Raw genomic sequence first — 18,395 nt, 5'->3', positions numbered from 1 at the left:
CTTAGTCAGTCAGGGGTAGCCCCTGTACTAGTCAAAAGGCATTGTTAATGAGAAGCCTAGTTGACACACAAAGTGTGAAGCAGAGTCGTTAGCTATTCTTAGCAGAGGAGAAGAGTGTGGTACCTACAACAGAGAAGAAGCCAGTGAAAGAGTCATTGTGGAGAAGTCAGCCTGAGTCTGGGAGCTGATGAGATAGAGAAATGAATCCTGCTTTGACCAGGGGGTTGGACCAGATGGCCCAGGAGGTCCCTTCCAACTCTGCGATTCTATGATTCTATGAGAAGCCAGTGGATGAGTCACTGTGGAGATTGTCAGCCATAGTCTGGGAGCTGATGAAATAGAGAAGCCAGTGGATGAGTCACTGTAGTGTTGTCAGCCAGAATCTGGAAGCTGATAAAGTAGTCGAGTGGACTACCTGCGAGAGCATGGACAGGATAACCAAAAGGGGGTGGACGACCTAGTAGATGGGCACCTTCATGGGCTGAAGTCGGTTGCAGGAAGAAAGGTCGAAGTGCCGTTTTCACCGTGCTCCTCGTTCCGCTGTTACTTTGTGGTCCACTCCGGTGTAGCTGAAGAAGCTAAGTGCTGCTGTAGAAGATGTATTGTTGGTACCGTGTGGAGAGCCCTAAAGGTATATTGGATGTGCTGTGTCCTGAGGAAAATAAAGTTGAACTGTTTAAAGTTATTCCGGCCTCTGACTCCAGTCCTTTGAAACCCAGGAGGAGTGAACAACGTACCAGGAATGAAGCAGCCTCCAGCACAGTGAGTACTGGAGCGGCTGATGATGCTACCTCCCGACGGTGGTTTTACACTGTCATGACCAATCTTCAACGCTTTTTCTGAGGGAAGGAGGTTGCTTGCCAAAATCTTGCGATATATGACCCCATCCATCCTCCCTTCAATATGGTGCAGTCAGTCTGTCCCCTTTGCAAAAAAGCACCCCCCAAAGTATGATGTTACCCCACCATGTTTCACGGTTGGGACGGTGTTCTTGGGGTTGTACTCATCCTTCTTATAACACGGAGAGTGGAGTTCATACCAAAAAGTTCTATTTTGGTCTCACCTGACCTTGATCATCCAGATGGTCAATGGTGAACTTCAATCAGGCCTGAACCGTTGCTGGCTTGAGCAGAGGGAACCTTGCATGCTATGCAGGATTTTAATCCTTGAAGGAGTAGTGTGTTACTAATGGTAATGTTTCAGACTGTGGTCCCAGATCGCTTCAGGTCATTGACCAGGTCGTCCAGTGTAGTTCTGGGCTGATTCCTGACCTTTCTCAGGATCATGCTAATCACACAAAGTGAGATCTTGGTGGGGGCCCCTGACCAAGGAAGATTGGAAGTCATCTGGCATTTCCTCTATTTTATAATAATTGTGCCAAGAGTTGTTGCCTTCTCACCAAGCTGCATGCCTATTGTCCTGTAACCATCCCAGCCTTGTGGAGGTTTACAATTTTGTCCCTGGTGTCCTTAGACAGCTCTTTGGTCTTAGCCATGTTAGAAAGGTTGGAGTGTGATTGTGTGGTCAGGTGTCTTTTATACAGGTAACGAGTTCAAACAGGTGCAATTAATACAGGTAATGAGTGCAGAGTAGGAGGCTTCTAAAACAAAAACCAACAGGTCTGTGGGAGCCATAATTCTTGCTGGTTGGTAGGTGATCAAATACTTACTTCATGCAATAAAATGCCATTTAATTATTTAAAAATCATACAATGTGATTTTCTGTTTTTTATTTTTAGATTCTGTCTCTCACAGTTGAAGTGTACCTACGATAAAAATTACAGACCTCTCCATTCTTAGTAGTTGGGAAAACGTCAAAATTTGCATTGTATAAAATACTTACTTCCCCGACTGTACTGTATATACATATAACTGATACAGTACAGCTCTAAATGACCCAAGGATATGAATCAACTTTAATTCTATAGGGTGTGCCTAGGAAGGTCAAGCAAATAACCTGCTGGGTGTAACAGGTAAAATGTTCTTACTAAATTAACTTTAAGCAGAAAATTATAGATCATGTTGCTTAATCACATGCCATATGACGTAACATCAAATTAAAAATGGATTGTTTCAGATTTTTGTAGTTTTACCTTAAACCATCCATTTCTTCCATATCATCAATAGTTATCATTCCATCTCCTAGAAAAATATACAAGAAGCCATCTGGACCAAACAAAAGCTGTCCTCCCAGGTGTTTTCTATGCAGTTCGGCTACTTCAAGAAACATCCTCTCGGTTCTCACATCCACTTGACTGGGATTCTTCCTGTTTTAAAATGAATAATTTAAACTATATATTTTAACAAATTAAGGTTTGTCAATATTATTTCAATTTAACTAATGAAAATGAATATCTATCTCTTCTATTTATCTTTTCTTATTTCTAAGGATATATGTGTTTGTATATATTTTATTTTAACTATCTGGACATACAGTATGTACACATTTACAATACACAGGGTGGGCCATTTATATGGATACACCTAAATAAAATGGGAATGGTTAGTGATATCAACTTCCTGTTTGTGGCACATTAGTATATAGGAGGGGAGAAACGTTTCAAGATTGGTGGTGGCCATGGTGGCCATTTTGAAGTCAGCCATTTTGGATCCAACTTTATGTTTTCCAATGGGAAGAGAGTCATGTGACACATAAAACTTGAGAAATTCACAAGAAAAACAACGGTGTGCTTGGTTTTAACGTAACTTTATTCTTTCATGAGTTATTTACAAGTTTATGACCACTTATAAAATGTGTTCAAAGTGCTGCCCATTGTGTTGGATTGTCAATGCAATCCTCTTCTCCCACGCTTGGCACACTGATAGCAACACCGCAGAAGATATGCTAGTCTAAGGGAATCAGATTCCTTGTAGGAATGCTCGGACCTGATACCCATAATGTGGTGGTGCACCATCTTGCTGGAAAAACTCAGGGAGCGTGCCATCTTCAGTGCATAAAGAGGGCAACATCATCATGCAGCAATTTCAGACATCCAGTGGCATTGAGGTTTCCATTGATGAAGAATGGCCCCACTATCTTTGTACCCCATATTACATACCATCAATTATGGGTGTCAGGTCCGAGCAATCCTACATGAACAGTTTCCTGGAAAGTGGATTGCTCATCATGAGACAGTTGAATGGCCACTAAGGTCTCCCGATCTGACCCCCCCTAGACTTTTATCTTTCGGGTCATCTGAAGGCAATTGTCTATGCTGTGAAGATACGAGATGTGCAGCATCTGAAAGTCTTAGTTACTCACCGGTTAACGGTATTTTTCGGAGTCCATGACAGCACCACCTGAGAGAGGGGATCCTCCCTTTAGGAACAGGAAACCTACAGATACAAAAGGGTGGCACCTCTCCCACGCATCAGTTGGATTACAGAGCACAAGAGGACTTCCAAGGTTAATGCATGATTTATGTACAGTATTCTTTACAATTATAACTTTTATCACCAGTGGGTATATACAAGAAAAAAGACGTGCACACCCCAATTAAACTATAAGGGAGGGAATATACGGGTGCTGTCATGGACTCCGAAAAATACCGTTAACCGGTGAGTAACTAAGACTTTATTCGGTCGTCCATGACAGCACCACCTGAGAGATTTACAGAGAGTAATATCAGTTTTAGGGAGGGACTACAGCCTGCAGCACCCTTATACCAAAAGAGAGGTCTGTGGAAGCACCTAGGTCTAGCCTATAATGACTATAAAAGGTGCTCGGAGAGGACCAAGTAGCCGCCTTACATATCTGGTCGATGGAGACTTCTGATCTTTCGGCCCAGGAGGTTGCCATTGCCCTGGTGGAATGCGCCCTCAGCTTTCCGGGTGGCGACCTGCCCTTTGATGTGTATGCTATTGCAATCGCCTCTCTAATCCATCTGGCTAGTGTATTTTTTGATGCTCTACAACCTTTTCTGGGGCCTTGATGAGAGATAAATAGGGCATTATCTTTCTTCCAGGGATCAGTGACTGACAGATATTCTATGAGGCCTCTCCTGACATCCAGGGTGTGTAGTTTCCTTTCCTTCTCATTAGTTGGATTAGGGAGGAAGGATGGCAGAACTATCTCCTGTGTCCTATGGAAACTAGAAACTACCTTTGGCAAGTACGCTGGATCAGGTCTGAGTATTACCCTATCCTCTTTAAACTGTAAATAAGGAGGACACCTAGATAAGGCCTGAATATCGCTTATTCTGCGAGCTGATGTCAGAGCTACCAGGAAGGCTACCTTGAGGGACAGGATTTTTAGGGAAGCCGACGAGATAGGTTCGAATGGAGTCTCTGTCATAGCAGTGAGGACTAGGTTCAAGTCCCACGGCATAAACCTATCCTTCATTATTGGCCTGGATCTACCTGCTGCCTTAATGAATCTGCTTATCCAATAATTACCAGCAATGTTGCAGCTAAACAGAGCCCCCAAGGCTGACACTTGTACTTTAAGGGTACTGGTAGAGAGTCCCATGTCTAGACCTTTTTGTAGGAACTCTAATATCTGCATTATAGGTGCTGAATCCCCAGCGATTACTTCTGAGTTTTGAAGGAATTTTTTCCAAATCCTGACATAAATTTTTGTGGTAATGATTTTCCTACTTTTAAGAAGGGTGTTAATTAGGTCTGTGGAGAAACCCTTTTCTTCTAATAATGACCGTTCAAACTCCACGCCGTCAGATGAAGGCCAGCCACCTGAGGATGGAAGACTGGGCCCTGGGACAGGAGATCCGGGATGTCCGGCAGAACCCAAGGATCGGACACCGACATGGTCCTGAGGCATGAGAACCATGCTCTCCTGGGCCAAAACGGAGCGATAACTATCACCCTTGCTCTGTCTTTCCTGATTTTCCTCATCACTAGGGGTAGAAGAGATAGGGGAGGGAAGGCGTAGGCTAGTTTGAAGTCCCAGTTTATCAGGAAGGCATCTACCGCCAGAGGATTTTCTCTGGGATTCAGGGAGCAGAATTGTTCCAATTGAGTGTTGTCTCTGGTGGCGAATAGGTCTACCTCTGGATATCCCCACTTTTGAACAATCAGTTTGAATATGGAGGTGTTTAAAGACCATTCCCCTTGCTTTAGCCGATTGCGGCTTAAAAAGTCTGCCGTGATGTTGTCTTTTCCTTTTATATGCAATGCTGTTAAAGATAGGAAGTATTGTTCTGCTAGATGGAACAACCGTTCTGCTACCAACATCAGGGGTCTGGAACGAGTCCCGCCTTGGTGATTGATGTATGCCACGGTGACCTGATTGTCGGAGAACACTCGTACATGATGGCCCTGTAGATACACAAGGAGCTTTTTAGCCGCCTGTTCTACTGCCGTTAATTCTTTTAGGTTAGATGACATTCCTAACTGATGATGTTGCCATCGGTCCTGGACTAAAATTTCACCCATATGAGCTCCCCAACCGTAAGGACTAGCATCCGTGGTGACTATGCGGGTTACGTTATACTCCCAGGGCACCCCTTTTAATAAGTTATCCTTGTGTAACCACCACTCTAGGGACTCCCTTGTGTTACGGGATAAGGTTAGCTGACCCTCCAAGTAACCTCCAAGGACTTTTTGATGTAATAAGACCTCGCTCTGTAGTTTCCTTGCATGAAACTGGGCCCACTGGACTGCCGGGATACAGGCCGAGAGAGAGCCTAGAAGGGACATGGCTTTTCTGAGGGACATGGTGGGGTTATTGGAGGCGTTCAGGATCTGATAATGGAGGCGAACGAGCTTGTCCGGAGGCAGACGGCATTCCTGTTTTTCAGAATCCAGGGTTAGGCCCAAAAATTGTTGGACTTTCATTGGCTGCAACCGGGACTTTTTGACGTTCAGCAACCATCCTAACCGTTCTGGGGCAGACATTGCCTTTTGTAGCTGTTGTAAACAATGGTTTGCCGTTTTACCTACAATGAGAAAATCGTCCAGGTAGGGGATCACCAGAATGTTTGATTCACGTAGATGGGCCATGACCTCCGCTATCACCTTAGTAAACACTCGGGGAGCGACTGCCACTCCAAAAGGGAGGGCCGCATATTGGAAAAGTCGAATTGACCCATCCAAATGAACCGCCACTCTGAGGAACCGCTGATGGCCTGCATGGATGGGTATATGGTAGTATGCGTCTTTTAAATCTAACACCACCATGAAGCAATTTTTGAACAGCAATTTTATTGCAGATTTAATCGTTTCCATCTTAAAGGGACGTATGACCAAAAATTTGTTGAGGGCTTTAAGGTTAATTATTGTCCTAAAGGAGCTGTCCGGTTTGCGGACCAGGAACAGAGGGGAGTAGAATCCCTTCCCCCATTCTTCCTCCGGAACCTCTATCAGGACTTTCTTAGCGCACAGGATATGAACCTCGGCTTCCAGGGCAGCTTGTTCTGCCGCAGATGACCTGAGAGGGGTGATTTTAAATTGATCAAGGGGAACCCTAGAAAACTCTAGTCGTAGTCCCACGGCTATTATCCCCAATATCCAGCTGCTATTGGAGATCAGAGACCAGGATGGGTAGAAGGCAGCTAGTCTCCCTCCTACCGGGGCAACTAGTCATTGGGGCGGCTTTTTCGTATCCCGAGCTGGACCTTCCTGGCGCCCTCCCCCAAACATGAATCCTGTACCTTTCCTTTTTTTATCATCCCATCTGCCCTGATCTCTGGACGGCCTTCTTCGGAAAACCCCTTTCCTGGCGAAGGGACGTCTGTACGAGGGGTTCGGGAGACTGGGAAATTTCTTTTTGTCATCTCCAGCTTTCTCCAACAATTCGTCCAAGACGGGACCGAATAGGTACTCCCCTTCGCAGGGAATGGAACAGAGACGGGACCGGGTTTGAATATCTCCTGGCCAGCATTTTAACCAGAGCGCTCTTCGCGCTGCATTAGACAGACCTGCGGCTTTTGCCGCCATTCTTGCAGAGTCTGCAGAAGCATCGGCTAAAAACGCTGCGGCATTCTGAATGATGGGTAAATTTTTCCGAATAGATGATCTTGATGCTCCATCTCTTAGTTCGGAATCTAGCTGATCTAGCCAGACCATCATGGATCTGGCTGTACAGGTGGCAGCTACCGCTGGTCTTAACGCGCCTGCTGACATCTCCCATGTCCCTTTAAGGAAAGAATCCGCTTTCTTATCTAACGGATCTTTCAGGGAGGCCATATCGTCAAATGGTATGGCGGATTTTTTAGATGCTTTGGCTACTGCAGCATCTAGTTTCGGGGCTTTATCCCATCTATTTACTACCGGGTCCTCGAAGGGGTATCTCCGCTTAAAGGCTGGTGGCATGGAGCCCCTTTTTTCCGGTCTCTTCCATTCTCTATCAATTAGGCTCTGAACCTTTTCGTTTAATGGAAAGGCTTTACGTTTTTTGGGGTCCAACCCCCCGAACATAATGTCCTGTGCTGAGAGTTCCTGTTTTTTGTCCGCTACCCCCATGGTGGACCGTATAGCTTTCACTAATTTGTCCATCTGGTCTAAGGGGAAGCAGAACCGGCTAGAGTCTTCATCCGAGGAAGACGAGGAGGAGGCCGAGGAGTCCGAGGAATTGTCCCCCTTCCCAGGGGCGACTGAGGCCTCCGAGACTGAACCACTAGCCTCTCTTCTCCTAGAAGGTTCTCTTTGAGGTAAAGCTTTCATTTCTGCCCTGATCATGTCTCTCAGGTTTGAAGTGAAGTCAGGTGTCTCTTCCGCTACCTGCATAAACGGGGGAGAGTATAAGGGCCTGACAATCTACCCCTGGACTCCCTGTCCTTAATAACTCCTACCGTCTGCCGTATGCATGGCTGGCATAATTTTTTAGGGTGGCCATCTGGAAGGGGGGAACTACAGAGGGCACATTCCCTGTGTTTCTGTTTTCCCGTAACCTTCTTCCCCTGAAAAAAAGCATAAAGGAACACTGCATCAGGGTACATTCACGGAGATCTCTTACCCATGCAGATGAGGCAGGTACCGGATCACGGAGGGAGGCGGGGGGGTCCTTTCTGGAGGAACTTTCGCGGCTCTGGTCGCTGGTTCGTTTCTGTCTCTTCTGCTGGCCACTCGCCTGTTTCTGCGGGTGTTCCTGCGTCTCGTCCTGCTGGACTAAGGGGGCTTCCGACGTCTCCATTGCTGGGGCCTTCAGAAGCACCCCAGCGGCGTCCCCATCTGCCTTATATGGCCTCCTGTCCGGGTTAGCAGGCATACTGTCCTAGCACCACCCCCTGGCATTTGCGTTCCCTCCCCCATGCTCCGGCCCCCCTCGCCTTCGCCGGGTCGCCGCGCGACCCCCGGACCGGCATGCACCCGCGGCGCGCGCCGGAGGCCGCCGGCACCCGACTTCCGGAATCGGCGCCATCGCTCCGCCCCTTCCGCCGCGTCACTTCCGCCGCTCACAGAGCCCTGCGGGAGCGCGTGCGAAGGAGCCGCGCAGGCCCGCCCGGAGTGCCAGCACCCCCCGCGCCCGCCGCCATGAGCCCGGCCAGGAGACAGCACTGACCCGGAGGACCGGGCCTGGGGAAGCGCACCGGGGCATACCTACCAGGTGCTGGCTCTGGAGACGGCATCCACCGGACCCTTGCTCCACCTGCTTCGTCCACTGCCGTGGTGACCTTCCCGGCCCCACCGTGGCGCTTCCAGGGACCCCGCACTGACCGAGGTAGGAGACCCCCTCGCTACCTGGGTCGGTCAGCCGGCCTGGGTATTCCATGATGATTCTGACGGACGATCTGTAGAGAGTCCTGTCCTCTAGGAACAGGAAACCAACTGATGCGTGGGAGAGGTGCCACCCTTTTGTATCTGTAGGTTTCCTGTTCCTAAAGGGCGGATCCCCTCTCTCAGGTGGTGCTGTCATGGACGACCGAATAAACAATGGATACTGGAAGCCTGTGCTGGCATTTCTTCTGTGGTTTTGCTATCAGTGTGTCAAGAGTGGGAGAAGAGGGTTGCATTGACAATCCAACACAATGGGCAGCACTTTGAACACATTTTATAAGTGGTCATAAACTTGTAAATAACTCATGAAAGAATAAAGTTACATTAAAACCAAGCACACCATTGTTTTTCTTGTGAAATTCTCAATAAGTTTGATGTGTCACATGACCCTCTTCTCATTGAAAAAAATAAAGTTGGATCCAAAATGGCTAACTTCAAAATAGCCACCATGGTCACCACCCATCTTGAAAAGTTTTCCCCCTTCCATATACTAATGTGCCACAAACAGGAAATTGATATCACCAACCATTCCCATTTTATTTAGGTGTATCCATATAAATGGCCCACTGTGTGTATATATATATATATATACACACACACACACACACACACACACACACACACACACACACACATATACCATATTTTGCGGATTATAAGACACACCGGATTATAAGACGCACCCCAAATTTTCAGGAGAAAAATAGGAAAAAACTTTTTTTAATAAAATGGTGGTGCTTCTTATAATCCATGCGTCTTATTGCTTACCGGGAGTTGTGGCTGCGGTGAAGAGGGGTCCCAGGGTTGCTGAGATCTCATCTCCCGAGATCTTGGTGCCGAGACCTCCATCTGCGCATGCCCCAGCAGCCATTTTCCCGGAGTCCACCGCACAGTAAACCATGAAACCATGTAAGTGCGGGGTCTCTGGGCTTTCACAAAATGTCGGCAGAGCCCCTGCACCACTGAACACCCGCAGCGGCGCACATCAGAACATCCCCTCACCCCAGCCTGCAGCAACGCTCCACTCTTGCCTCCTCCAGCAGTGACCCTGGGACCCTGATCCACGGCGGCCGGTAAGATATATCCACAATATAAGACGCACCCCCATTTTCCCCCAAAATTTTGGGGACAAAAAGTGCATCTTGTTCTCAACATAAATGAGTATACCCTCTTTGAAAAGTAAGATTTTAATCAATATCTCACTGAACACAAGAACAATCTCCAAACTTTTGAGAAGACTGAGTTTAATAGAACATTTTTCTAACTCATAACATGAAAGTAAGGTTAATAATATAATTTTCATTACAAAATCTTCAGTTTTATTCAAATTAATTGATGCAAAAATGAATATACTACACATCAAAAACAACTACATCTAGCATTTTGTATGACCTCCATGATTTTTAAGGACAGCACCAAGTCTTCTGGGCATGGAATTAAGAAGAGAGCTACGTATTACAACATATATCTTTTACTATTCTTCAAGAACTCCCTCATTTAGAGCCTGGATGCTAGATGGAGAGTGATGCTCAATTGGTCTCTTCAGAATTCCCCATAGGTGTTAGAATGGGTTCAGATCAGGGGACAAAATTGACCACTGAACCATTTTCACTCTGTTCTTCTTCAGGAGTGCAAAAGTGGCTTAGATGTGGTTTTTTTTATCATTGTCAGGTTGGAAATGTGCACATCTAAGGGCATGGAATGATGGTAGCAGCTTCACTTTCAATACAGAGCAGTACATCTGTGAATTCATGATACTATGAATGGAAAGTAGTTCTTTCGGCACCAGCAGCCTTCATGCAGCCCCACATAAGCAAACTGCCACCACCATGTTTCACTGTAGGCACCATGCATTGTTCTAAATTAATTTCTCTAAATGCATGGTGCCCAGAGTGAAATGTGGTGGTGCCAAGGAAGTGTAAAGTTTTCATCAGAGTAAACGGAGGATACTTTATGGAATCTAAGGTTTGATACATATTCTGGTGTTATACATGTGTTTCTTGAATCTTTGCTTCCATATATGATCCTCAATGCTTTTGCTACTTTCAGTTTGAATCTGCAATTCGCACATGGACATATATATACACATATACATATATATATATATATATATATACATACTCATCAATGTTACAATTGCAACACCAAAAAGGAAAAGTTGTGAAATTGTGGACATCACAGGATCGATAGGCATGTTAATCATATGCATATGATTTAGAAATGGAAACAAAATTTTCGAAGCATCTTGATTTGTTTAGTATTGAGTATGAGTTTCATGAGCAGAAATACACGCACTTGCACTCCTTGACATTATCAATGAGATTATTAATGGTGGTCTGAGGAATGTTCTGCCATAGTGAATGCCCTTTTTCATACAAAGAACTGTTACTGGCAGCTCCCTTTGCAAATGCCAACCAATCATCTTGGCCATGCAAGCTGCCCACTATTAAACACATCTGGAACATGATTAGTTGACAATTGCAGACAGCTGACAGCAACGGATTTTGATGATTTGTGTACCCAAGTGCATTTAAGAAGGCAGAACATTCATAAGACAACCATTAATAACTTAACTGACAGCATGCCATGGTGGGTAAGTGTATTTTTGACTCAATTCGGAATAAATCATGATGTTTTGAAAATGGATTTTGCATTTTTTCACTATTTGCATATCATTAACATGTCTATCGATCCTGTAATGTTCATAGTTGCATGACATTTCCCTTCTTGGTGTTACAAACTTAATGTCAAGTACTGTATACAGTCATATGTTAAAGTTTGGGCACCCCTATTAATGTTAACCTTTTCTCTTTATAACAATTTTGGTTTTTGCAACAGCTATTTCAGTTTCATATATCTAATAACTGATGGACTCATTTATATTTCTGGATTCAAATGAGGTTTATTGTACTAACAGAAAATGTGCAATCTGCATTTAAACAAAATTTGACCGGTGCAAAAGTATGGGCACCTCAACAATAAAAGTGACATTAATATTTCGTAGATCCTCCTTTTGCAAAAATAACAGACTCTAGTCGCTTCCTGTAGCTATTAATGAGTTCCTGGATCCTGGATGAAGGTATTTGTGACCATTCCTGTTTACAAAACAATTCCAGTTCAGTTAAGTTTGATGGTCGCCGAGCATGGACAGCCCGCTTCAAATCATCCCACAGATGTTCAATGATATTCAGGTCTGGGGTCTGGGATGGCCATTCCAGAACATTGTAATTGTTCCTCTGCATGAATGCCGGAGTAGATTTGGAGCGGTGTTTTGGATCATTGTCTTGCTGAAACCCCCTCCCTGCGTAACTTCAACTTCGTCACTGATTCTTGCACATTATTGTCAAGAATCTGCTGATACTGAGTTGAATCCATGCGACCCTCAACTTTAACAAGATTCCCGGTGCCGGCATTGGCCACACAGACCCAAAGCATGATGGAACCTCCACCAAATTTTACTGTGGGTAGCAAGTGTTTTTCTTGGAATGCTGTTTTTTAGCCTCCATGCATAATGCCTTTTTGTATGACCAAACAACTCAATCTTTGTTTCATCAGTCTTCAGGACCTTCTTCCAAAATGTGACTGGCTTGTCCAAAGAGCTTTTGCATACCTCAGGCGACTCTCTTTGTGGCGTGCTTGCAGAAACGGCTTCTTTCGCATCACTCTCCCATACACCTTCTCCTTGTGCAAAGTGCGCTGTATTGTTGACCGATGCACAGTGACACCATCAGTGACGCAAGATGATGCTGCAGGTCTTTGGAGGTGGTCTGTGGATTGTCCTTGACTGTTCTCACCATTCTTCTTCTCTGCCTTTCTGATATTTTTCTTGGCCTGCCACTTCTGGGCTTAACAAGAACTGTACCTGTGTTCTTCCATTTCCTTACTATGTTCCTCACAGTGGAAACTGACAGGTTAAATCTCTGAGACAACTTTTTGTATCCTTCCCCTGAAAAGCTATGTTGAATAATCTTTGTTTTCAGATCATTTGACAGTTGTTTTGAGGAGCCCATGATGCCACTCTTCATAGGAGAATCAAATAGGAGAACTACTTGCATGTGGCCACCTTAAATACCTTTTTTCATGATTTGATACACCTGGCTATGAAGTTCAAAGCTCAATGAGGTCACAAAACCAATTTAGTGCTTCAGGAAGTCAGTAAAAAGTAGTTAGGAGTGTTCAAATCAAGAAAATGATAAGGGTGCCCATACTTTTGCACCGCTCAAATTTTGTTTAAATGCAGATTGCACATTTTCTGTTAGTACAATAAACCTCATTTGAATCCAGAAATATAACTGAGTCCATCAGTTATTAGATATATGAAACTGAAATAGCTGTTGCAAAAACCAAAATTGTTATAAAGAAAAAAGGTTAACATTAATAGGGGTGCCCAAACTTTAACATATGACCGTATGTGCATATATATATATATATATATATATATATATATATATATGTGATATAATTCTACCTATCTCTCTACATACACACACATTCTGCATGCTTATATTACTCTGTGCTAATTGTCAGTGTCAATAGAAGAAAAACGGTAACATCAGTGGGTAATACCTCAATAGTACACATGCATACTTTTATGAATGAACTAAATGTTCTAACTATTCCTATTATAATGGACAGCACCATGCTGATTTTTAGATTCAGTACCTAGATACTGTGTACTCCACAACGCGAAGAATGTGGTCGTGAGGTCCGCTGGCCCAACGCTCTTGGTTGGTGGTGTATGACACATACAGCTTTCCATTTTTCTTATAATTGGGATGGAATGCAAGGCCTAGCAGTCCTCTTTCATCTCCTCCCTGCAGTCAAACGAGAAACACAAAGAATTGTGAAGTTAATTATGTGCTTTATTGTGTTTCAGTTGGAACCAAGAAAAAAAATCCTTTCTTTCGAACGGATAATCTGTGCCCAAACTTCTTTCTTTCTTCTATGACTACCGCACAAAAAACGATTATAAAACATTTCACTTTGGGAGACTATTTAAGAGTTTGGAAAAGACAATTGTCCTGCATGGTTATCTATGCTCCAGGCTCTTACACTACTTTTGTGAAGTGATTTGTGTGTGTAATCTTTTGGTAGCCATGAAGACAAGTTTAAGTGCCGTAAAGAATTCTTAGCTGGGTTACTAGGCTGCTTGTAGTTTCTTGAAGGCAAATGAAGAAAAAAAGGTTAATAACATTTACGGTAATTCAAGTATGCACAACGTATGAAGAAGACGAGAAAATAAAAAAAAAAGAACAGCCACGGCTGCCAAGTCCCACTGTCTTGGCAATATGTTTTGAAAACTTTCAAATTGCTAGTGTAATATGTAAACCTTTGTTTTACCCTGGAGGCAGCTACATCACTTGTCACAACTCTGGTGGTCCTCACATCATTGCTCCCTGTAGGTACTAACCCACTATCTCTGATTCCTGCATGGAATTCATAGCTAAGAATGTGGTCAGTGTAAGGAAAGACACTCTCTTTACATAACTGCATGCAGAAAAGACTTTGGAAATAATTTATTTTCAGATTTTTCAACAGTGAAATGAGAATCAATTTAGCTTTTCCTTAGACGGTACATTATATATAGTGACAGTAACCTATTCGAAAAATCATAGCAATGAAGACGTGCATAGAAAGTACTAATGGGATCAAATTTGCCACTTTAGGCATCTGTAACAAATGGGCAAATGGATTGGGATTCATAACCGTTATAGATGAGAAAGGTTGGCCATTATTTACTCTTAAACATACTGCACATTGCCTAAAGTAATAACACTTTAATAATATAATATCTTGGAATTCTACATTGTTTCCATCCTCCTGAACCTGTATGAGTAAAATGTCACCTTGATGTTACCATTTCCCCTGACAAATATGTAACTTTACACATTCTAATACTCTTCAATCATACAGTACTGAGCATGGTAACAGTAATATTTATTTACACATTTTTCAGATGAGTAACAGGAAGAACACAACACAAGAAAAATTGCTCCGTAATTGTTATTTTATGTAGAATCCAAGCATTTATGGACATAAAAGTCAGGGTAGCTGCTTTACACTGTCTAACACATTCAATATTGTGTATCTAATAAAAAGTTAAAAAAAGTCAAATAAATCCCAGAAGACAAAACATGGAGAAAAATATCTCTTTGTTCATTAAAAAGCCCAAGTACATAAAAACAACAACATTTTATTTGCCATGAGTTTTTATTAATGGAAATGTCCACTACTTGAACAATACCTCCTGAATCCCCATGTTTCCTCCAGTAAAATAATAACACCCATACTCACCTCTGGTGCTGTTTCCCCGAGTTTGCCTGACGTTGTTATATCACGTGATTCCTATGTCAATTAAAGCTCTCTCCTCCTTAGGACAAATCTGGAAAAATTGAGAGCTGCTGCTCTCTCTCTTTCTCCATATGTCAATTGCGTCTGTAGGAGAGTAGAGTGAAGCCACCGTTGGTTGGCCGCAGGGATCCCATGACATAACAATGACATAACAATGTCAGGCAAACCCCGGGGAGAGCAAGCGCACCACAGGAATGGTTAATATTTTACTGAGGTGAAAAATAGGGATTCAGAAGGAGTTGTCCAAGTAGTGGACAACCTCTTAAAACTGTATGGCATTTACCCATTCATCAAAAACTACTGATGATATACAACTCCATAAATGGCACCAACCATATAGTTTGGTTTTTAAGTTGTAAGTCATATGGTGACTACCAAAGGCCTAATAAAATTTAAATTTTTACATATTTTGATGCCCAATATAACTTCTGTCATCTGCTGGAGACCCATTGAAAAAACTCATACAACCTGGTGCATATTCTCTCAGGGCAAGGGTTGGTATCGCAGTTGTAGAGTCGCATTCTAGAAGCTAATAGACCTGAGCTCCCCAAGGATGTGAGGAACTGAACCTAGTATGGAATCCTTCAGGGTTACTAGATTTGGTAGGGATTTGGGTGTTATGCCCATAGCTCAGTCACTATAATGAGGCTTTTTTACAGCTATCTAAAATTGCACAAAAGAGAGCTAATTAGATGATTTAGTTTTCTTTATTCTTTACTGTTTTTAGATTGATGTTTATTGTGGTCTAAAGTACTACAGATCACAAAAAAGATCACCAGAATGAAAAGTGGAATAACAGAAAATGAATTCTTCTCACAGTCTTGTATAGTAAACCCCTCACTCTTATGTGAATTTTCACTTTTCCAAGCTGTTTTTAGCTGGGAAGCTTTAATAGACACAACTTACTTACAGACTCTGGATTCTGACTCATGTAATACGGTCCCCCTAATGACCCCTGCGAGTGAAAACATTTCTAGCTAAGCATGCCTTGAAAGCATTTCCAGAATGTATGACACTCAATCCCTTGTTAGTCAAGAAAAAAATTCCGCCTCACAAATATTAGTGCCACTCGTTCTTTGATAAGAATCTGGCACCGAGTCACAGTGTAGATTAGAATGCCACGTTCCAGCTAATGAATGGAAAGGGAAACATCTGAAAAATCCAGAGATTTTCACTAGGAGTGAAACATTTTTTTACACATCTTCCTGAATGAATGAAATTGTTCTAATATGTTCCAAGAAATTAAGGGTATAGCTTTCAGCTATCGGACACGTGCCAGAGAAATAAACTGTGATCCTTACCAAACAATTATTTGCGGTTCTAAGTTATGGTCTCATCCCAGATAGCAACATGTGCGATTAAGTAATTCTTTAAGGTTCTTTAACACATTCTGGCTTTTTACCAGAGCTTCTTCTTTGCTTTTCTGAATTTTAACTAGGTTTCAAATCTGTTCATAGCAAAATCTGCTTGGAATTTGTGTAGTTTCTCAATTTCTTCTAGGTTCTTCAGCTTAAATCTATAGTTTGGAAATGTACTGATAGCCATTATCTGGTTTCCTTTGATATTGGCCTTTGAACTCCACGGTGATATTTGTTATGGCCATTATACCCTTTTAATAAGTTCCATGTTATTTCATGGAAGTGCTCCTGGAAAACGTACATCTATTGTAGAATATAGCCAAAAATGGTGTCATATGGAGGCACACCGAGTGTATTTGGAGCCTCTTCCAAGTGTCATCTTACAGTCTCCCTGCACACAGCAATGCATTGAGGCCTCTTTCTGAATTACATACAAAAATATAATTTGTTTTAGAACGACAGGAATGAATTAAGAGTAAAATGGAAATGACTGAAATGAAATATTTAAGCAATGGTTTAATGAGATCCATATCATTCTACTAATCCGAGTCCTCTCCCAGTTTCCGACAAGAGAGGTGAGGTACCCCCAACTGTAGCAATGAATACTCTGGAAATATTGAATTCCCTGCTATTTTAACTGGATGAACAATCTCATTGCTCTTGCGAGGCGGAAGACCGGGATAAACGTGACTTCATTTGTTTTTGTTTTAATTCAAACCTTTATTTGTATAAAGATTTGTTTCTACAAACTGTGACTAATGAAATGGTCATGCAGCTAAAAGAATTATCCTCACATCATTATAATGAAACATAAATCCAGTAACCCCAACTTGTAACTTGCTAGTCTTTGGATTTGCTACTGACATTCTATATTTGCAACCATAAATCTAAATAAGAACTTGCACTGACCTTCCTTAAGAACAAACATTAAACAATTTAGAAGACTAAGTACTCCTTTTCCTGAATGGCTTGTGGACCACCAAGAAACAGTCATAAATTTTAAGAAATATGAGGTTTCTATCACGTTTCTGCCCCTGCGGAGTTTTGCAACAGATTGTTTTGACTCCAAGGTCAGGTTAAAAAAATGGACTGCATACTTCTATAATACAAGATACTCTGTTTCTAAAACATTGATGACAACAATTAAGATGTGTCATTTGCCAGAAAGATAAATATGAAGATAATACATGTGAACAGCTCTCTTATGCAAGCAGAAAAGAACAAGAAAATACCACGAGAGATATCTTGGGAAGATGAATCTTACATATTAGAATAAGTTTATTGTACAAAGTAACAACTAAATATACAACTATCAGCCAAACCACTACAACTGCTGACGTGTTTTTTATTAGGCAGAAAATGATCAGTTGTTTTTCGAAGTTGACATGTTTGATGCAAGAAAAATGGGGCAATTCACGGACCTGAGTGACAAATTGGTAAATTCAAAAAAGTGCTAGTTAGCAGACTGGTTGACAACATCTCAAAAACGGCAGGTCTTATCTATTATCCCGCTATACCCATCTACCAATAAAATATGTCCAATCACACAGAAGAGCCACCGTAGCACAAATTACTAAAACATTACTGAAAATGGAAATACTAGATGTGGTAAAAACATATCAGAACACAAAGGTGCCAACTCATCAGAGTTTTTATTCCAATTCTGACATAAACGCTTTGAATAGTTGCAAAGGTTTTTCGCAATGCAGAGGTACGCAAAATTGTTTTAACTTTTATTGGTAGCTTCAAGCAGAGCTGGGGAGTGCTGGGGAAATGTCGGACAGGGATGGGTTGTGGCTATTCCGTCTGTCAAATTCACGGAAAGTGGCAGAGCTACTAACTCCAGATATATTACTCCATTCTCTGAATGGAGTAAAATATTTGTTGAGGTGCATGCCAATGACAAGATGCCTCAAACTCATTAAGTGACGTGCATCTTTTAATTAATTTTTATCTTATTACTAGATGCCCCTCATTAAGACTGGCATAGAAAATGTCAGTTTTAATGAATTGG

At 42.5% G+C, this 18,395-nt stretch overlaps 1 protein-coding gene across 1 annotated transcript in view; it reads right to left on the bottom strand.

Annotated features, from left to right (window-relative positions):
- The window catches only part of HHIP (hedgehog interacting protein), a 148,367-nt gene that overhangs the window by 39,056 nt on the left and 90,916 nt on the right, over positions 1 to 18,395 (bottom strand). Inside the window, exons 5-6 of the mRNA XM_073549789.1 lie at positions 13,335 to 13,486; positions 2,093 to 2,266 (exon numbers count right to left, since the gene is read on the bottom strand). Of these exons, the coding sequence (XP_073405890.1) occupies positions 2,093 to 2,266; positions 13,335 to 13,486 (326 nt within the window). The remainder of the gene's footprint in view (positions 1 to 2,092; positions 2,267 to 13,334; positions 13,487 to 18,395) is intronic.

Source organism: Dendrobates tinctorius, unplaced genomic scaffold (genome assembly GCF_039654945.1).
Source record: "Dendrobates tinctorius isolate UK_male_01 unplaced genomic scaffold, ASM3965494v1 ptg000161l, whole genome shotgun sequence".
NCBI lineage: Eukaryota > Metazoa > Chordata > Amphibia > Anura > Dendrobatidae > Dendrobates > Dendrobates tinctorius.
This window is presented reverse-complemented; position numbering and strand designations above follow the sequence as displayed.